The following is a 22,345-nucleotide window of genomic DNA, read 5'->3' as shown; positions in this document are numbered from 1 at the left end:
TTCCAACTTGCCAGTTTGTTTGGATAATAATATTTTCCTGGCAGCGTTTTTGCAGAGGAAGAGACAGGTAGCTTTTGCAAATCTTTGAGGATTCTAGGTAAAGCACTCATTTCATAGACTGGTCCCTGTTCTGAAGCCTGTGTACGCCATGCTTTAAGGTAAGCAGAGTTCCCCTGGGAAGAGAACCCCAGAAGACTGGACTTAACCTTTGCTTCCTTTCTTTATCTTTCCCTGTAGTTATTGTAGTGTTGTTTGTGACCCTGAGAAGACAAAAGAAAGAACCACTCATTGTCTTCGAGGAAGAAGATGTCCGTGAGAACATCATCACCTATGATGATGAGGGCGGTGGGGAAGAAGACACAGAAGCCTTTGATATCGCCACCCTCCAGAACCCCGACGGTATCAATGGATTTATCCCTCGCAAAGACATCAAACCTGAGTATCAGTACATGCCTAGACCTGGGCTCCGGCCAGCGCCCAACAGCGTGGATGTGGATGACTTCATCAACACGAGAATACAGGAGGCGGATAATGACCCAACTGCCCCTCCGTATGACTCCATCCAAATCTATGGTTACGAAGGCAGGGGATCCGTGGCTGGGTCCCTGAGCTCCCTAGAGTCGGCTACCACAGATTCAGACTTGGACTATGACTACCTACAGAACTGGGGCCCTCGGTTTAAGAAACTAGCGGACTTGTACGGTTCCAAAGACACTTTTGATGACGACTCTTAACAATAACGATACAAATTTGGCCTTAAGAACTGTGTCTGGCGTTCTGAGGAATCTAGAAGATATGTAAACAGGTATTTTTTTAAATCAAGGAAAGGCTCATTTAAAACAAGCAAAGTTTTACAGAGAGGATACATTTAATAAAACTGCAAGGACATCAAAGTGGTAAATACTGTGAAGTACCTTTTCTCACAAAAAGGCAAATATTGAAGTTGTTTATCAACTTGGCTAGAGAAAAACCACTTGGCATACAAAATATTTAAGAGAAGGGGAAGTCTTAACGGTGAACTCACAATGAAGGGAAATTGTTTATGTGTCATGAACATTGAACTCTTTTTTTTCTTTTTGTTTTTAATCTGTCAAAGATGCTTCCACAAAATTAGAAAGGACAACAGTTCTGAGCTGTAATTTCGCCTTAAACTATGGACACTCTATATGTAGTGCATTTTTAAACTTGAAATATATAATATTCAGCCAGCTTAAACCCATACAATGTATGTACAATACAATGTACAATTATGTCTCTTGAGCATCAATCTTGTTACTGCTGATTCTTGTAAATCTTTTTGCTTCTACTTTCATCTTAAACTAATATGTGCCAGATATAACTGTCTTGTTTCAGTGAGAGGCGCCCTATTTCTATGTCATTTTTAATGTATCTATTTGTACAATTTTAAAGTTCTTATTTTAGTATACATACGAATATCAGTATTCTGACATGTAAGAAATGTTACGGCATCACACTTATATTTTATGAACATTGTACTGTTGCTTTAATATGAGCTTCAATATAAGAAGCAACCTTTGAAATAAAAAGATTCTTTTTTAATTCTGGGTTTGATTCTTAACATTGAAAACAATTAAGTATTTCTAATTACCCATTTATAATTCTAATTTAAGATATTTGTGATCTTTTCATAACCCTATTTATGATCTGTTATAGTCTGCTGATTTTATTGTTTATTTAAAACTGGATATGTTTTACAGATTTTTTTTTCAGACAAGATTCTGTAACATTGTGTAAAGCTTTTTTGTACATTCTTGGTGTTAGCTTCTTAGTTTTTCTTCACACACATCTTCTATCAAAGAAGGATGCTAAAGATCTAGGTCAGTCTATGATTTTGCAATACTTGTTATATGATATGGACTTATCTTGTATATCAGTAATTTGATGGTTATGAGAAATGAATCCATGTGGGAATGAATCTATTAGAACTCTAAAGTTCAAGATGTGGATGTTATTGCCCCATACCGAGCATTTGGGGGTTGGCGGGGGTGAAGAGTAAAAAATATACATTTGCCACATGTAGTTATCAGATCAGACCTCCAGTGTTATTCTATTTTTCCTTACTTTGATCTTGCCAGGCTATCATAATGACTCTTGACAGTTGAAACTGTTTCTTTTTCCTTTTATAATTGTAACTCCTTTTAAAATGTGGCATTTCAAAGTTTGATCAAAGAAAGAGCAATTCATTTCTGAACCTTTGTTTTAAAATATGCTTTGGGCCATAGGCTCAGAATGAGGACAGGGACCATGGTGGGATTCTGATGCAGGGATGCCTGCGGTCTCCTGTGGTCTTGCTGCCAAGGGGTTGGGACTTCTATGAAGGATGCTTCACCTGCTCTGTAGGGCCAAAGGTCAAAACACAGCAATACTTGGGGGAAGCACACGGGTCATTCTCTGCTGTAAGTGCTTTTTCTCTTTCCCCTAGACACGGGGCACGTGCTTTCTCTTGGATTGCAGATAATTTTTAGATTATCTTCTCTTTTTTTAAACTTTATTGCGGGAGTTTGTTTCAAGCAATTTCTTAATATCCTGCTACAGACTATTTTTATGACTCAGTCAAAATGCATACAAAGAGAAATGTTTTGATGAAGTGCTCACTTCCACATTCCTTTGCATTTGAATCAAATTGTCTGAACACTTCAATGCAATAAATTCTGTGGACAATGTCACTTTGGAATCTTTCATTTCAGTGAAGGATTGCACATTCTCAATACTTCCATAATGACAAGTTTTGTTCATTTTTTTATATACTTTTTGTAATCCAAAGAATATTTTGCTAGGTTTGCACAGATCTCCAATTGAATTTGAAGTGAAGAAATAATTCAAAAAGAAAATGAATAGCACTTAAACAAGTATACAGCTGTAAGTAACCCCGTCACCGTGGATGATCCTTTTTTCTAGGAATGTATTTGGATTAGATTTGACAACTACATTTTCACATTTTTGTGTTTAAATTTTTTTTAAAAGGCTGTTTACCTTTTCAATAGTTAAAATACTTGTTTTTCTTTTTTTTTTTCCTTTTTATCTTCTTTTTCGCTTTAAGCCTCTATTGTTTGTAGAACCCTCTTAGAAGCTCTCAAATAAAGTGTCTTTCCTGACTAGTGGAGTCCTTTTTCATTTGGAACATATTCCCTTAAAAGCAAGCTTTAGTTTAAGTGGTCCTCCCTTATTTCAATATAATGTAACCGCTGCATTATGACATGGATTCAGCTCAAGAAAGGGCGCTGCTTTATTCTTCTTGTCCTTCAGTGGTAGGTACTGTTCCATCCATCATTCATTCACTCATCAAAATGTATTTTGTAGACCCTGTAGTAGTTTCTCAAGGATACAGAATGAAGAAGCTTCCTTGATATCTTCTAGTCTTTCCAAACTTGTTCCAAAATACCTATCCTGTTAATCACCTGTTTACCTCTGTGCCCACCTGCCTCTCCAGACAATGCATCTGGCTATTTCCTATCCTTAAGGGTCGAGGGAAGGAAACAAATCAAAGGCCTAACAGAAGACGGTGAGATGCTGACTGAGTGGAGGAACTTTCTGGATAGACCTTGTGTTTGCTAAGTTGCATTTTATGAGCCAGTGTTCCTGGCATGATGGGGAAAATAAGAGAGCAGATGATCTACATTTCTTGGAGACCTTATTAAAAATTACACACTCAGGCTGCCCAGAGAGGATGGCCTTGTGAATCAGATGGGACCTGGTCAACAGTATTTGAAATTGCTCCTGGGTGATTATGCAACGTCCTTCATCTCTTTGAGAGCCTCTGGAGGACAGCAAGGGGTGAGTTGGGATCTCTGAGAAAAGTATTGAAATCTATCAGGCAGGCAGTATGGACACATTAGGATCATATAAACCTAGAGGCATGTTGGGAGGCTTTTTATGAATGTCAAAATGTGACATAAGTATTCTAAAGTAGTTCGGTAAATTGGTGATTGGCCTAGCCCATCATCATCTCTGACCTGGAGGATGGAAATAGCCTCTTAAATTGATCTCCTGCTCCCAGCTTCTCCACAAAGAAGCCAGAGGGATACAAACACCCAACTCAGACCACCTGACTTCATACCTTAAACCTCTTCACTGGCTTTCCAAAGTCTTAAATATTGCTTTACATGACTAGTGCCTTGCAAATCTCACCAACTTGACCTTCCTCCATTCTCCTATCAGTGCACTGTGATCCAACCACCCTGGCCATCTATTACTTCCTCATACAGACAAAATGTGCCCCCCCATTTCCATCTAAAGTGGTTCATCCTCTGTTGGTCTCCTTTGTATCAATTAGAACTCTGTAAACTTATTTTGCTTATCGGCTTTTCTTTTGTCTGTGAGTCTGAATGCCCCACCAGAATGTAAGCCTCAAGGGGGTAGAGGTTTTATCTTCCTATTGTATGCCCAGTGCCTGAAACACAGCAATCAATACTTGAATGGATGATGGTACCCAATAAGGCAGACTGATTGGGGTTTGATGACTGATTAGAGAATGCCTGTGTGATATTAAGCTTTCTTTACCTGAGAAATTGAGTGGATTGTGATCCTGGTATCTGAGACTGTGAATCTAAAAGGAGAAGTGGTGTGGGGGCAAAGAAGTTGAATTAAGTTTGGGTTGGACTTGTAAATCACAGGTGCTTCTGTGGCAGCTAAGTGGAACTAGGTAATGAGAAATATGGATTTGCCATTTAGCTCACTAGAGAAGTAGGGCTGGGCATGCAGAGTAAGCCTTATCAGGGGGTGAAGTCTCAGGAGTGACTGTATGTCTAATTGGGTTTCACTGCTCTCTCCCAACTATAAAGGAGTGTTTTGATGGTAATGTAAGTCCCTCTGGTGTTGAAGAGTAATGCTCCTTTAGTTTTATTAATAAGGATAATTAGTAGGCATAAACCTTATTCATGTATGTCAAATGCTTTGAAAATAAGAAGGGGATATTAATTAATGCATTAATTTTTTCTTCAATTAATGAGGCTTTTTTTTTTTTTTTGAGCCTGTACTGTGTGGGAGAATGTGTACCAGATACACGACACTGATTCCTATGAGAAGACAAAGGTTATGCTATGATCCTCACCTTACTAGACCAGAGAGGCTAAACCTCTCTTCAACACAGACACAGGAAGTGATTGTCAGAGCTGGATAGGAATGGATCCTGTTTCTCCCACCTGGTGTCAAGGGCTTATCCTTTAAAGAGCTAACCGTGATAGCTATTCCTCATCATCGGTGACTTAGCTCAGGCTTGGCAATAGGAACTTGGGATGGACGGTCCTTTGAGCTGCCATTCACCACAGAGCTGGACAACTGGATCCAGTCACAGCTCTGAATGCCTAGCCTGCCTTCCAAGTCCAAAGTGATTCATGAGACAGGATTGTGAATTCTTTCTGCTGGGGTTTGAAGTCTTTTTACAAGATGGCTGTTGAAAATCAAATATAAAAGAAACTGATAAGGCATGTCATAGCTGTTTGTAATACGTTTCACAGAGAAGTTTGATATTTCATCCTCTTCGTTGCAATAAAACTGTGCTAGCGGGAAAAGGTCAATGTCTAGAGTCTTTGTCAGGCCCCAGTAGACTGGGAGGAAGAATTGAATTTTCATCTTGCAGACTAACTCAGCTGATCATTTTTAGGATCATGGAGCATTCTTCATTCCAGGTGTCGTGATACATTTTTACATGTGATTTTACAGTTATTTGCCACTTGAATCAGCTGATGGCTGGCACATGATCATCTCTCACAGGCTCACAGAGGCAACACAAGTCTAAGGCTCAAACCTCACAAACCTCAAATCTTCAGCTCAAGAGTAAAAACTGTATACTACCCACCCTTGTTGGGTGGGCATTCATTGCACCACTGTGTGTAAAGCCTGGCTCCAACACCTACTAGCTGTGTGACTTTGGCCAGGTACACTGACCTCTCTGAATACCTTTTTCTACAAATGTGCATTGCAAAAAATAACATGGCCTGTGGTGGTAAAGAATAAACGAGCTCATATTTCTAGAGCCACTCAGATTCTAGAACAGGGCAAATGCTTAAATAAGGTAGCAATTATATTATTAGGATGAGTAACCTTTTCCCAGTCCCAGGTTGCTGAACAATGTAAGGGAAGAATTTCCTTTCTTTATACCTCCTTTTTCCTCTTCAAAATCAGTTCACTCTCTCATCATTCTAGCCTGAGCCAACAGTAGAACATAGCTTGGCATTCCACAGCTTAGGACAGGCAGTGTTTACTACCACCAAATATATGTGTATAGTCCTTGTTGTTCAGTGGCTTAGTCGGGTCTGACTCTTTGTGACCCCATGGACTGCAGCATGCCAGGCTAATTATAATATATACAGTCCATGCATATGTTATACATTTACATATATATATATAATAAGGCTAATTACTTGATCGATGAATTCAGCTGTTTGACCACAATGTATAGCACATTGGCAAAGCACCAGGTAAAACAGATTTTAAATGTTTCATTAGAAAACAATAAATAAATTGACCTGATTATGAATTGTGTTTAATTGGGTGGAAATTATGTATCAAGTGATACATGAAATTGGGATGAGGTTGTCAAGAACTGCACAAACTTTGACATTTTTAATACAGTGCATTTCATATTTGATATATCTTTGCTCATTTGTTCAAACAATGGGAATCCTTTTTAATAGACATAACTCTGAAAATATTTAGATTTGAAGATATATAATTTTATTAGAATACTTTTTTTTTAAATAGAAATCCTGATGAGTTTAATTAAACCACAATTTTTACTTCATTTAGCACTCAGGAAATTGGAAATTATTTCATGCTATGGTAATTTTCTTTCTTTTTTTTCTCCAAACACTAACTGGGATGTGAATGAAATAATAGTGCTTGGAAATACAATTTTCAAAGTGTTTTCTCAGATAAATTAGTGAAGAGGTGGTTAGTTTGATGATGGTGACCAAGCAAACTAGATCAGTGGGAGACCCACCTTTTTTTCTCTCTCTCTCTTTGGATCCCTAGCTCAGAATGGGTGCTGAGTAAATGTTTGGGGCAGCAATATAAGGATGAACGGGCAAAAGAAAATAAGTTCTTCATTTTATGACCTAGGTATTATAGCATTTTAAACTACTGGAAATGTGTATATGGGGATTCCTCTGGGTACCTTGCCTCCACTCTGCCTCCATCAAAATGGTACTATTTTTTTTTTTTTTTTAAATTTTATTTTATTTTTAAACTTTACATAACTGTATTAGATTTGCCAAATATCAAAATGAATCCGCCACAGGTTTACATGTGTTCCCCATCCTGAACCCTCCTCCCTCCTATAGTACCATTAATAATGCTTTGGATTTAGATTTGACATGACTGGATATTTACCCAGCACACAGTCAGATCAAATTGGGCCTGGATGCACTGAGCAGATCACTGAAGCGTGATCTGATAATCTATGTGACTTCTGTCTGTCTCTGTCTGGCATTCCTCCAAGAAGTCTAGGAATGACTGATCTAGAATAGGAAAATTAATGTATGACTTGCTGCACAAATGAGAGATTTTATTGTTGTTTCTGATGTTATTTGGGCTGTTTTCTACCATAAATTGATCTTTGTAGCATCTGCAAGAGGTGACCTCCGATCCAAAGTGAAGTCAAGAGAGATTTGGTTTCTCTTTTGAAGACTTTGATCCGGTAGCCTTAGGGTAGGCTTTAAACTGACTCTAAGAAACGGATACTGCATTTTATTGTGTAAGGACTGTGGTCCCACAGGTTTTCCCAGATTCGCCTCTCAACTTTGCTGCAGATACTCAAGTCCTTTATATAAAATGGCAGAGTATTTTCTTATAACCCAAGCACATCCTCCTGTCTACTTTACATCATCTCTATATCATTTATAATACCTAATTCAATGTCAATGTTATGTAAATAGCTGTAAATACAATGTAAATACTATGTGAATAGTTGCTGACCTGCAGCAAATTAAATTTCACATTTTAGAGTTTTCTGGAATTAAAAAAAAAAAAACAACCCATCTGTGTGGTTGAATCTGCAGATGCAGAACCCACCAATGCGGAGTGTCAACTGGACTCATTTTCAAGGGAGGCTATGAGGAATAGTCCATCCTTGTCCATTGTTTTCCAAGTTTGAATGTGCATTTCTACATTTCTCTAGTGGTTGGAAGAAAAGGTTTATTTACATGTCATTAGCAATACTAATGGAGAAGGCAACCCCACTCCAGTACTCTTGCCTGGAAAATCCCATGGACAGAGGAGCCTGGTAGACTGCAGTCCATGGGGTCGCAAAGAGTCGGACATGACTGAGCGACTTCACTTTCACTTTTCACTTTCATGTATTGGAGAAGGAAATGGCAACCCACTTCAGTGTTCTTGCCTGGAGAATCCCAGGGACGGGGGAGCCTGGTGGGCTGCCATCTATGGGGTCTCACAGAGTCGGACACGACTGAAGCGACTTAGCAGCAGCCGCAGAAGCAGCAATATTAAAGAGAGAATAGCGTCTTCTTTTAAAATAGTAAACTGATAAAATACACACAATTCTCCCTCTGCTTGGAATCCACTTCCCCCTTTGTCGTAACGCAGTGTTAATTGCTCAGTCGTGTCTGACTCTTTTTTTACCCCAGGGACTGTAGCCCATCAGGCACCTCTGTCCATGGGATTGCCCAGGCAAGAATACTGGAGTGGGTTGCCATTTCCTTTTCCAGGACATCTTCCCTGCCCAGGGATAAAATTGGTGTCTCCTGCATTGCAGGTGGAGTCTTTTATCTGAGTCACCAAGGAAGCCTAAAACCATTAGAACCCCCTTAGTGTAGAGAGATAGACGTGTCTTTTGTAGTGTTAACTAGGTGACTTTTTGAACACACCTAAGGTTCCAGGGGCTGATTGCTGGCCATCCAGGGAGGGGAGAGAGGTCAGCCACAACAGATTTAATTGCCAATGATTTAATCAGCCATATTTATGTGATCTAGTCTCTGTAAACTCAAAAGCAGAGGGCTCTGTGAGCTTCCCGGTTGGTGAACATGTGACGTTTCGGGAGAGTGGTGCTGCAGAACATGGAAGCTCCATGCCCCTTCTCTTTACATTGGCCTCTGCAACTCTTCCATCTGATTGTTCCTGAGTTATATCCTTTTATAATGAACCAGTTATGTAGTAACTAAAATGTTTCTCTGAGTTCCATCAGCTTCCCTAGCAAATTAATCAAACCCAAGGAAGGGGTGGTTGGAACCACCAATCTATAGTCAATCAGTGGTAAGTACAAGTGACAATTTGGACTTTTGACTGGCATCTGAAATAGGGCAGGGGAGGGGTGATAGTCTTGCAGGCCTGAATGCTCAGCCACCCGTTCCGGGAAACAAACTCACTCAGAAGGACAATGCAGATAGTAGATTGCAGTTTATTACACCAGTGGGCACAAGGCAGAGTCTCTTCTTAGCCAAGGACCCTGACCAGTTTTTGTGAAAGCCCACATCCCCAAATTCCTTAAACCTAGCCTGGAAAGTGTTAAAGGGAGATACAATCAGGTTACAGCCATGATTCATAATCAGAAGGGTCAGCTGGTTATACATTGTAGCCTACACCAATGGGTGCCATAAAGATTACAAAGGTGATGGACTACATAGGGGATTATCACATTCTTTTTGGCGATGGGAAATCTTGGTATAGTCTGGTGTTTATCAGTCTGGGAGGCCAGTTTGGCCATAGGTATGTTATCCCCATGGCTACTAGGCACATGGTCCAAAGCTCACTGGAAGTGCAAGATGAAGTTTCCTTCTTTTTCAAGATGGAGTCAGCTCGGCCTGTTCCTTTCCTCCCTCAGTCCCATGGTTTGGTAACAACACCATCTCCATAATAGTGTCAAAACTGAACTGACTTATAGGATATCTGGGCTTCCCTGGTGGCTCAGACAGAAAAGAATCTGCCTGCAATGTGGGTGATACGGGTTCAATCCCTGGGTTGAGAAGGTCCCTTGGAGAAGGAAATGGCTACCTACTCCAGTATTCTTGTCTAGAGAATCCCACAGCCAAAGGAGCCTGGCAGACTATGGTCCGTGGGGTCGAAAAAGAGTCAGATATGACTGAGCAACTAACACTAACGCTATAGGATATCGTTTGTATCCAGTAATTACTTGCTGGTGGGGAAAATCCAACCTCCTCCCCTCTGGATCTGGGTGCATAAACCTTTAAAAATACATCTGTTTAGATAAACAATGAGTTATTTAAAGATAAATGTATATTATGTAAATAGTACATATTACTCAAATATGTTGACTGGGCAGAGGGTGGGGAAAGAAGGGATATTTCAGTGGTCTCCTGAGAATTTGGGCAACACTGGCTATTTATTGATGAAAGAATTGAGGTCCTCAGAGAAGGCAATGGCATCCCACTCTAGTACTCTTGCCTGGAAAAATCCCATGGACGGAGAAGCCTGGTAGGCTGCAGTGCATGGGGTCGCTAGGAGTCGGACACGACTGAGCGACTTCACTTTTACTTTTCACTTTCATGCATTGGAGAAGGAAATGGCAACCCACTCCAGTGTTCTTGCCTGGAGAATCCCAGGGATGGGGGAGCCTGGTGGGCTGCTGTCTATGGCGTTGCACAGAGTCGGAAGTGACTGAAGCGACTTAGCAGCAGCAGCAGCAGAACTGAGGTCCTAGAAGATAAGTTATCTTGATTCAAGTGTCAGAGGACTGGTGGCTCAGTGGTTCCACCTTCCAGTGTAGGGAATGCAGGTTTGATCCCTGGTAAGGGAACTAAGATTTCACTTGCTGTGGGGCAACTAAGCCCATGCACTCAACTACTGCTCCTATGCACTCTAGAGCCCGTGTGCCACTACAAGAGAAAGCTCACATGCTGCAGTGTAGACCCAGGCAGGCAAAAAAAAAAAAAAAACAAAAAAAAAACAAAGAATCGGAGGACCAAGAAGAGGATCTGGAAAGAAAATAAGGGTCTCCTGTTCATGACCTTTCTTTCAGTTCTAGGAAAACTGAACTTCAGATTTACCAACCATTGAGTCAGTTTTTTCCTGCCAGGTGTTTTTTCCCTGCCCAGACACACTGATTTCTCCTTATATTCATCATCGATCTACTCAAATGTAACCTCAGAAAGGCCTCCATTGACCACCTTATATAAAATATCCCTTCTCTCTGCATTCCTTTCCAAGCCTGTTATCTCATTTTTTTTATTTCACTGCAATTAGCACTAACTGACATTATAAAGGATACCTATGTACTGTTTATTATTTGTGTCCTCTGACCTACTGTGATGAAAATTCCATGAAAACAGTAGTTTTGTGATGTTCCTCTCTATATGCGCAGAATCTAGAGCAGTGTCTGACATATACAAAAGCTCAATAAGTAATTGTTGAACTAATCAGTAACAATAAGCATTATCAACCCTTGGTTTTTAACATACAGTTTTAATCCTGTGAGACTTCATTCAACTATTTCTTATATTAATAGGAATGATGCTGTCAACAAAATGAGGGTCAGAGAAAATACAGTGTACCTGCATTCACTCCTTCACTACAGGCATTTCAGAGTCTCAGAGCAGTGATTGATCAGCAATTGTTAACTCCTTATCAGAGGTTTTCCCTCTAGCTTTTCCATCATCTAGAAAGAGGACCAAAAGCTAGGCATCCCCGGTGCTAAAGAATAGGCCCTACAGGAAGTGAATACAGCCCACTGTGAGTGCACAAAGAGTCTTCTGACCTCGTTTTCTTGGGTACCCAATGTGTCAGTGAAAGAAAGCTTCAAAATCCCATCCTAATTACCCACAGGATGTGAAGAGCTTTGCCATGAAGTGAGTTTCTAGTTAATCGGGTAAATTTTTTGTTTAAATTATGATGCGTTATTAAACCCAGGTAGGGTGGTAGAGAAGGAACAAGGTAGTTGCTAGTCGTTCTGCTAAATGTTAAACACCTGCTCTTACCTGTAATGTATGCAAAATGCACATAATTCCCACCCTCAAAAATCAAATGGCCAATTTATGGGTAGCCTGCTTTGTTACAGAAATTAGACCCATATAAAATTCAGAACCTTTCTCTTTCAATTGTTTAGTGTTATGGATAAAACTCCAAATGGAATGAAATATTCTAGATACCACTCACTATGCAGATTTTTTTTTAACTTTCCAGCAAGATAACTGAAGTCCAGAAGATCCAAATATCCCATAGCCACACTTCTTGTTTGTTTATCAGTAACAAGTACGGGCAGGGTATTTCTTATGGGTGTGTTAGTTCTGCCTGAGACGGTGTCAGTTTTTGTTTGTGGTTCTGGAGCAAATTTTTTAAATGGCCCTTTTGGATAATAACTAATATGGTTATCCTGCCAATGATCTTATCCCACAGTATGTTGACAGTGTAGCAGGTTTTCAGTGGCCCATAGAGGCTTCTCCCACAACTACGGAAAGGTGATTCATCTACTATAGGAAGCAAAGAAAAAGAAACTTGAGACTCAACTCATTAATGTTGAAGAAATACTTTTATATATCCTCTTCTTCCCTCTTTGCAGGCTTAAATTTTAAAAGTGATTTTTTTTAAAGTAACCTTAACCCTCTTCCCCAGGATATAGAAATACTGAAGGAAAAAAAAAGAGAGGAATATTGGGTTTATATTGTTTATACAGTTTGATGTTTCACTTAACATATGGGCTGTATCCAACATCAAAAGGTCTTTTTAACACTTGCTTAAATTATATTAAATTTAAATAATATTATACTGTATGGATAAATCCTCTCTTATATGTTCTTAAATTAGCAGATATTTATTAAACACTTTATTATAAACTGGACACTCATCACTGCCCAGGGAAAACAACAACAGCAAAATAGACCAAGTGCCTGCCTTCCTGTGGAGTAAGTTCTACTGGTGATGTTCAGATGGTAATGAAGGATTGACACAGGTATATAACTTGATAGGAAAATTGTTAGACAAATGGCTGAATTTTTCCAACTATTAAATTGTAACAAAAAATTATGGAGGAGGAACCTAGAAACTAAATAAGATGTGGGGTATAAAGCAACCAAATAAAACATGTTGGATCCTTATTCAATCTTACTTGGATCTTTATTTAAGCAAACAAAATGCTCAGTAAACACACACAGACACATACACACACACAGTCAGTTGGACCCTGGCTATTTTATATAATTTAATATTTGATAATATTTTAACATTATATTATTCATATGTTATTGCTAGTGTGATTCAATTTTTAAAGTTTTTTCTTTTTGCTATATATATATACACATACATATATTATGATGTCTAAAATTTCCCACATACAATTGGGGCTGGGATGTGGTAGGGAATGGTAAGGTACATAGATGAAATAAGATTGTTCATGTGTGGGAAGTTGCTGAAGTTATCTGATAGATACATGTGGGCTCACTATACTCTTCTTTCTACTTTTGTTTTATATTTTCCCTAGTAAAAAATAAAGAAAATGTTCATCTGGCTTTACTGTTGTTGCTTGTTGCTATTCTTGATAATGTTGGGGGGCAAAATCTGCCATCCCAAAATGTGTCACTTTGGCATAAGAATCAATTTAGACTGATTACTTTAAAAGCCCCAAACACACAGGAAGAACCTTTGGCTTTCTCCCTGACCACCTAAAGGAAAGTTTCAGGAAGGAAGATAAATAGATAACTATACTATGAACACGGAGAAGGCAATGGCACCCCACTGCAGTACTCTTGCCTGGAAAATCCCATGGACGGAGGAGCCTGGTGAGCTGCAGTCCATGGGGTCGCTACGAGTCAGACACGACTGAGCAACTTCACTTGCACTTTTCACTTTCATGCATTGGAGAAGGAAATGGCAACCCACTCCAGTGTTCTTGCCTGGAGAATCCCAGGGATGGGGGAGCCTGGTGGGCTGCCGTCTATGGGGTCACACAGAGTTGGACACGACTGAAGCGACTTAGCATAGCATAGCATACTATGAACAAGGTATGTAGACAGCAGGAACTGGGCAGAGTCTGCTTGTTAAAATTCTTCTCTGTGTCCCACTGCCTCCACAGAGCCCAGCAAACCTTTTTTTTAACCAAACATTTGCTATTTCATCTCCAGGTGAATTGTGTTCTTCCCCTTTGAAGGACCCCGATATCCTCTTTTGTTTTTAGCTAAAGATAGTATTTAAGGATGAGGGTTTCAGCCATTTTGACACATTTCTCCGTTTTCCTGGGTCTCTTCCACATATACATGTTATTAAATTTGTTTGCTTTTCTCCTGTTAATATGTCTTACATCAGTTTGACTCTTAGACCAGCTAGAAGAATCTAGAAGGGTAGAGGAAAATTTCTCCCCTGTCTACTAATATCTTGCCCTCATACAAGACCAATTGTTTTAGAATAGGGTGGTACTTACACATCTGTATTTTTTAAAGCAGTGCCTTATCTAGCAATATTGGAGCCAGAAGGAAAAGAAAAATTAGTAATACCAATTTTGCCTTTATTTAGAGAATTGATATTTTCTTCATCTTGTATTTTTTGGACTAATTTTGACTCTCCAAAAAAAAAAAAAAAGTTTGCCTTAAATTTTGTTATCTTGAGAATTGAATTTTCAGAGCTCTCTTATATTCTCCACCCAAGGCCAGTGCCTTGGGGGAAATTCTTCAGCCCTGAACTCTAATGCTTGCCTAGAGAAGCCTTCTGCAGGCACCAGTCTAGGCCTACACGTCTACAAATTGAATGTGCATGTGAACTAACTTGGAATCCTGTTGGAAACTGACTCAGCAGGTCTGGAATGGAGCCTGTAGGATGTGACCGAAAATAAAAAACCGTCTGAAGTGAGTCATTTCATAACCCACAGGACTCCCCATTAAGTAAACAGAGATTGGAAAACAAGAGGTCTGAGACTCCTCTTGCCGTTACTACTGACCAGGGTATGACAGCAATCCTGCCCTAAGGAAGCCCCAAACCCAGTCTCTTGAAAATCACCATCAAATTCCTGTCTTACTCTGTATCCTGTTAATATATTTCCTTCAGGTCCCCACAAGTCTGCCACAGTTGGTTGAAAAAGTCCCTCTCGGGTAGGGGTCAGTGGGCAAAACATCCTACCTGGAATACGTATGTTCTATTGCTTTGCTTTTATGCGTGCAGCTCAAAGTGGGTTGAGCTGCAACCAACTCTGACTGGGGAACTGTATAGGTTTTTAATCTCAGACTGCAACCTTGGTACTGCAAAGAATATCACTGTCCATTTTTTTTAAGTCTATTTAATCTATGGGGGCATGTCCAATCTGCCAGACTGGATGAATTCCACCCCAGCCTTTATTGCCCCTCAACTTTGTGTTTGGGCTTGCACTCGAATCTGGAAACCTTCTGAAAAATGGAGGTATAGTCTGTAATCTCCACTTCAATGTAGTCTCAGCAGATACCTCTGGGTCTTGTGGGTCAGTCCCATCAGATGAGTATCACACCTTTTTGTCTTAGTTGAGACCAGAGGTGGAAGCTTAAATGTCTCCCCTCTCACTGTTATTATTTCCTCATTGGGTTTAATCTTTCATAAAACAGTTTGAAAAGCTATTTGACTTCAGGCTGTGTCTTCTTTCTCCAGGGCAAACACCCTTGAGGCTGAGGTACAAAACATTCTGGCAACTTTTTTTCTGTTAATGGGCTTCCCTGGTAGTTCAGCTGGTAAAGAATCTGCCTGAAATGAAGGAGACCCCAGTTCAATTCCTGGATTGGGAAGATCCCCTGGAGAAGGGATAGGCTACCCACTCCAGTATTCTTGGCACAAAACATTTTGGCAGCTTTTTTTTTTTCTTTTTAATAGAGTGGGATGGAGAATATAAGGAGAATCAGGTTTGATTAATATGTAGCAAAAGTATACTACTATTTCATTTTGGCAATGGGAGAGGGCAGGCAGTAAGCATGACAAATCAGTAACACATAATACTATATATATAATTAAAGTTATATACAGCTGTATAGTAAAAAGTGGTAAGGAGGAAAAAAATAAGCCAGTGAAAGTGGAAAAGAATTGTCAAGTGCAAGAGAAGCTATTCAAATTTTAAATGGTCTGACCAGAGAAGTTCTCAGTGAGAAGCTGTTATTTGAGTACAGCCGTGAAGGGGAGGCATAGCTAATCATGCAGACATGTGGTGTAAGAGCATTTCAAGCAGTCGGAACAGCTAGAGCAAAGATAACCGAGCTAGAAAGGCAAAGAGAGAGAGGGAAACTATTTCCATGAAATACAGCAGGTAAAGGGATCCCATCTTTAACATACAGATGACTCAAATAATCAGTAAAGTACTAATAGATAAATGAGTAAAGATAATGAGCAAACCACAAAAGAGTAACTGCACCGACTAGCAATAAACCAAAAAAATCATGTATATAGCATCATTGACAAGTAATCAAACAAACATACTAAACTAAAGTAGCATTTAAACCACTGTATTTCAATGGAACCAACATAAAAACAAACAAAAACAACTAAAATTATAGTGCTTGTCCTGGCAAGAATTCATAGAAACAAACACACTGGTGTTTTGATGACAGAAGTATAAATCAGTAATCATTTTGGCAATTTGTACCCTAACCCAAACTGGGAAAGGAGTATGTCAAGACTGTATACTGTCACCTTGCTTATTTAACTTATATGCAGAGTACATCATGCAAAATGCCAGGATGGATGAATCACAAGCGAAATATCAATAACCTCAGATATGCAGATGACACAACCCTTATGGCAGAAAGCAAAGAGGAACTAAAGAGCCTTCTGATATAAGTAAAAGAGAAGAGTGAAAAAGCTGGTTTTAAACTCAGCATTCAAAAAACAAAGATGATGGCATCCAGTCCCATCACTTCATGGCAAATAGATGGGGAAACAATGGAAACAGTAACAGACTTTATTTTCTTGGGTTCCCAAATCACTGCAGATGGTGACTGCAGCCATGAAAGTAAAAGACACTTACTCCTTGGAAGAAAAGCTATGACAAACCTATATAGCATATTAAAATGTAGAGACATTACTTTTCTGACGAAGGTCCATATAGTCAAAGCTATGGTTTTTCCAGTAGTCATGTATGGATTTGAGAGCTGGACCTTAAAGAAAGCTGAGTGCCCAAGAATTGATGCTTTTGAACTATGGAGCTGGAGAAGACTCTTGAGAGTCCCTTGGACTGCAAGGAGATCAAACTAGTCAATCCTAAAGGAAATTAGTCCTGAATATTCATTGGAAGGACTGATGCTGAAGTTGAAGCTCCGACACCTCGGCCACCTGATGCAAATAACTGACTCATTGGAAAAGACCCTGATGCTGGGAAAGATTGAAGGCAGGAGGAGAAGGTGACACCAGAGGATGAGATGGTTGGATGGCATCACCATCTCGATGGCCATGAGCTTGTGCAAGCTCTGGGAGTTGGTGATAGACAGGGAAGCCTGGCGTGCTGCAGTCCAGGGGGTCGTAAAGAGTCAGACACAATGGAGCAACTGAACTGACCCTAACCCCAAATGTCATAGGAGCAGTCCTTCTACCTCTGAGAATCTACCCAGGAATGTCACCCAAATACAGAAAAAATACATGCATGTGTGTATTCACAAGAGTCATCAGTGGTATCAGAGGCAAATTAAATGTCTAGCATGTGATATGAGCTAAGAATTATGGCACAGTCTCTCAATGAATTAATATACACCTATCAAAAGTGGTTAAAATGTCTAGGTAACATGGTGACACAGTAAATGCTATGACATATTAAACAAGAGTGGGAATGGAAAAAAAAGCAGCCTCCATTGGACCATATGGAGAGGATCTCTTGGAGAAAAGTGATACAAGAGGAAGGAGGACACTAGGTGTGTTGAGCAGACAAAAGGTGTGACTAGAGTTACTGCAGGTATTATCCTAGCCAGCCCACTCAGAGCTTTCAGTGTGGCATTAATGTCTTCTCTGGGGACCTCGCTGGTGGTACAGTGGGTAAGAATCTGCCTGCCAAAGCAGGGGACACCAGTTCAATTCCCAGTCTGGGAACTAGGACCCTACATGCCACGGGACAACTAAGCTCGCGTGCCACAACTAGTCAGCGTGCACCCTAGAGGCCGTGCTCTGCAACAGGAGACCATACCACAAAGAGTAGCCCACACACCACAACTAGGGAGCGGCTCCCACTCGCTGCAACTAGAGAAAGCCCACACACAGAAACAAAGAGCCTGTGGACTGCAACGAAGAACCAGCAGAGCTAAAAAAAAATCTTCTCTTAATAATCACTTTATATGCCAAGTACAGTCCTTTATTTGTTCAACAGAATAAAGGGGGGAATGATAGATATCTGTCTGCCCCAGTCACATCACAACTCTAGAATTTTTTCTAGATAGGAAAATCCCAGTTGTCATAAAGCACTAACAAATTGATATCTAAGTGATAAATGATCTTAAAACCATTTCACAGGGATGAAGGCCAAAGGTACAGTCCTGTTAGTCTACAAAACAGACCTGTCTGGATATGTTTAGGACTGACAATAATCCCAAGGATTATCCTATGGGATGGGGTTAGGCTTCCTCCAGGTGGGACAGGGGGTGGGAGTAACAGCAATAAAAACATTATTCTCAGTGTAAAGAAGGACTATGGAATGTATGTCTTTGGAAAATAAGCTTTCCATTACTGGTGGTATTTACAGGGATAATATAGAATTACAGGTTAGGGTTATTGCTTATACATTGATTGTCAGGGATTTAGACTAAAATCTAAAGGTCCTTCTTTTTTTTTTTTTTTTTTTTTTCATTTCTAAATACTCTTACCAAATCCAAGAATATTAGGGTTGGGTTTGGGTATAATAGGCCTAGACACCTATAATTCTGAATGTTACAATGAATATTTTGATATAGCCCCATTTCAAGAAAATCTAGCTTTTCTTTTAAAGTAAGGGAAATGTGTAGATGGCCAATAAACACATGAAAAGGTGCTTAATATATTAGTCACTGAAGAAATACAAATTGAACCCACAAGGAAAGCTACCACTAGACACCTCTCAGAACTGGTTAACATAAAACCAACGAAAACAACAACAAAAATACCAAGTGTTGGTAAGAACATGGGCCAACTGGAATTCTCACACCTTGCTGGTGTGTGCAATATATTACAACCAATTTAGAAAACCTTTCAGCAATTTTTCATAAAGTGAGGTATACCTACTCTTCAGTATTTAACCATGTAAAATAAAAATGACTGGGAATGGATAAACTGTGGTACATCAAACAAAAAGAATGAACTATTGATAGGGTTAAATACATGGGTGGATTTCAAAAGCATTTATGCTCAGTGAAAGAAGCCAGCTTCAGAGGTTACATATTACATGCTCCCATTTCTGAGACCTTTTTTCAAAGACAAAACTGTAGGAACAGTATGTAGACCAGTGTTTGCCAAGAGTTGGGGGTAGGGGAGAAGTCAACTATAAAGAAAAATGGAGGAATTTTCTTCTATATCTAAATTATGGTGGTAGTTATGTGACTGTCTATATTTATCAAGACTAGCAGAACTCTGCTCTTTAAAGTATGAATTTTACTGCATATAACTTACACCTAAATAAAATAAATGAAAAAAAATTGTATTACAATACAAAATGTTGGGGCTTTAATAAACAAGAGCATCTTCATCCTGTGCCATCCTGCCAGCAGGCTTCCTGGTCCAGATTCGAAATCCCAGAAGGTGGGGATCTTGCCACTTGGCATACCTATGTGTACTTAACACAGGGTGGGCTTAATGCCAAAACCAGGCAGCTTCTCAAGCTGCCAGGATGAATTCATCAACTCCCATTAATCCCATTAAGAACAAGCCAACGACTTTAATTTGGATTCCTGATTGAACTATAAACTACACTCCATCTGCTTAGTAGTCTAAGCAGCAGATAGCCAACCCTTCTTGGAGAAGAATTCACTCAAATGCTCAAAGAGGGGAATTGGACGGCTGGAGGTGTTGGTGCCAAACCTCTGGTGGTTAGAGAGATCTTCTTCAGTTCGAATATGAGAAGGGCTATTTCCCTGGTATATCCCTATTAGTCACTCCTAGGCCCATCTGGCATTTGTGGGGGTGCAGGAAGCCAACTGTGTCTCTTCATACAGCTGTGTAAGTGTATTCCCATCATCTGTGCATGCAGTTCCACTCCAGGCTAGCAGACTTGCCCCAAACAGTCTTGTTCGTTCCTGCTGTGGGCAGAAAGGAGGGGTTTCCAACCAGTGCCTGTGCTCTCACACCTTAGTTGCTACTTCACTTAAATTTAAGAAAATACATTTTTTTTCTGGTAGGGTTGGGGACTTTGCTTTGTGACCAGAACAGAACTTTTAGAGCCTTAACAACACGGAAAAATTCCAAAGGAGAGGATACAGCTGAACTTAGAAAGTTGTGTGATGAAACAAATTATTCAAGTGAGTATCCCAGCTAAATAGATTATGTCTTAGGGGGCTTCCATGTCTTGGATTGTAAACACTGCTGCTATGAACATTGGGGTGCATGTATCTTCTCAAATTATGGTTTTCTCTGGATATATGCCCAGGAGTGGGATTTCTGGATCATGTGGTAACTCCATTTTTAGTTTTTAAAGTAACCTCCATACTGTTTTCCATAGGGGCTGCACCAATTTACATTCCCATCTTACAGTGTAGGAGGGTTCCCTTTTCTCCACACCCTCTCCAGTATTTACTATTTTTAGAGCTTTTAATGATGACCTTCTGACTGGTGTGAAGTGATACCTCATTACAATTTTTATTTGCATTTCTCCAATAATCAGGATTGTTGAGCATCTTTCCATGTGCCTGTTGATTATATGTATGTCTTCTTTGGGAAAATATCTATTTAGATCTTCTGCCCATCTTTTTTGATTGAGTTGTTGTGTTCTGTTTTTGTTTTTTAAATTGAGCTTTTTGAGCTGTCTGCATATTTTGGAAATTAATCCCTTTTAGGTCACATCATTCACAAATATTTTCTTTCATTCTATAGGCTGTCTTTTTGTTTTGTTTATGGTTTCCTCTGCTGTGCAAAAGCTTGTAAGTTTATTTGTTTATTTTTTGCTTTTCTTTTGCTTTGGGAAGCTGACTGCAGAAAATATTGCTGTGAATTATATCAAATAATGTTTTGCTTATGTTCTTTTCTGTTTCCTTGGTTCTATTAAACTTCTGTTGACTCTGCCATTTTGTTTCTACAATAGAGCTACTCTCCACCAAGATCTCATTTGCTCTCCACAGCATCTATTGTCTTAGTCCTTTTGGGCAGCTATAATGGAACCAAATGGATGTCTTATCAACAACACCATTTACTTCTTACAGTTCTGGAGGCTGAAAGTCTAAGATCTGGGTGCCAGCATGGTTGGGTAAAGACCATCTTCCTGTTTCATAGCCAGTATCTTCTAACCGTGTTCTCATATGGTGGAAGGTGTCTCTCTGGAGCCTCTTTCATACCCTTGTCTCTTAAGTACCTCCCAAAGGCCCCACCCAGTAAAACCATCATCTTTGAGGTTCAGGACTATGAGTTTGGGAGAAACACAAACATTCAGACCACAGCACTCATAGGTAAGGAAGCAGAGTGTAGAGCCTTCGTCCTATGACCTGCTTTTCTCCAGGTCACAGGGGAAATGTGGATGGAACTGGGGATGGAACCCACTCTCCCATGAGTGATATCAATGCTTTATTATTGGTCACTATGTGGAAGCAGAAGTTCACAGTCTTCTCAGTTGCCTCTTCAGCATAGACATTCCTCTTTATGAATGAGCTGGGGCAGAGGTGATGGGGAGGAATTGATGGAGGGCCGGGGCTAAAAGCATTCTTTCCCTTAGGAATGAGGGATAATTGAAATAGAGAATAGAGCCCCTGTGACATAGGGGTGAGGGATAAAAACCACAGGTAGCCTGCCTATCATGGGTAGACCAGTAGCCCCACATCATGAGCTGGGGAAGAAGGAAACTCTGTCTTCTTGACTCCAGAGTAGAGTGCCCAGGGTAGAGTTTTTGTGACATGGGGCTAGGAGGAAAGGGAGCAGGTCCTAGCTCAGATGCTATGGACTCTTGCTTTTTGTATTGAAACTTGGTAAATTTTCTTAAATACATATTTCTTCATTTGAATACGTCCTTGGGATGATTTCCAGATACCTTAAGCAATCTGTTTTAATTTTTTTAATTTCCATGAGTTAAATTATTCTTTTGCTGGGGAAACTATCCACCAGCCTCCTTACTCCACCATTTTAGAAGTCCTAGAATTATTTTTCTCCCATAACAAGTGTGTAATATATCAAATGAGGGAATGAGTGAATGTTTTGTCCACATGCCATCTCTATTTGCTTATTTTATCACTTTAATTTTATCTATACAAACTTATATCTCTTAAGCTTGGAGTTTTGAAACTCTGCTACAAGTTCATCCCTCCCCCCACACACTGAGTGTGCA

General features: G+C 39.8%; 1 protein-coding gene and 1 long non-coding RNA gene across 3 annotated transcripts in view; both read left to right on the top strand.

Annotated features, from left to right (window-relative positions):
- The window catches only part of CDH11 (cadherin 11), a 156,676-nt gene extending 155,148 nt beyond the window's left edge, over window positions 1-1,528 (top strand). For both annotated transcript variants that reach the window (XM_055552070.1, XM_055552069.1), the window contains one exon: window positions 238-1,528. In XM_055552070.1, the coding sequence (XP_055408045.1) occupies window positions 238-734 (497 nt within the window). In that variant the 3' untranslated portion in view covers window positions 735-1,528. The remainder of the gene's footprint in view (window positions 1-237) is intronic.
- An 18,300-nt stretch (window positions 1,529-19,828) lies between these two features.
- LOC129631683 (uncharacterized) lies at window positions 19,829-21,343 on the top strand. The gene is made up of 3 exons (XR_008704149.1): window positions 19,829-20,037; window positions 20,217-20,336; window positions 20,908-21,343. It is a non-coding gene; the product is annotated as an uncharacterized LOC129631683 (long non-coding RNA).
- The last annotated feature ends 1,002 nt before the right edge of the window (window positions 21,344-22,345 follow it).

This window comes from Bubalus kerabau, chromosome 17, assembly GCF_029407905.1.
Source record: "Bubalus kerabau isolate K-KA32 ecotype Philippines breed swamp buffalo chromosome 17, PCC_UOA_SB_1v2, whole genome shotgun sequence".
NCBI lineage: Eukaryota > Metazoa > Chordata > Mammalia > Artiodactyla > Bovidae > Bubalus > Bubalus kerabau.
Note: the sequence above shows the minus strand (reverse complement) of the source record. Positions and strands in the feature narration are given on the sequence as shown.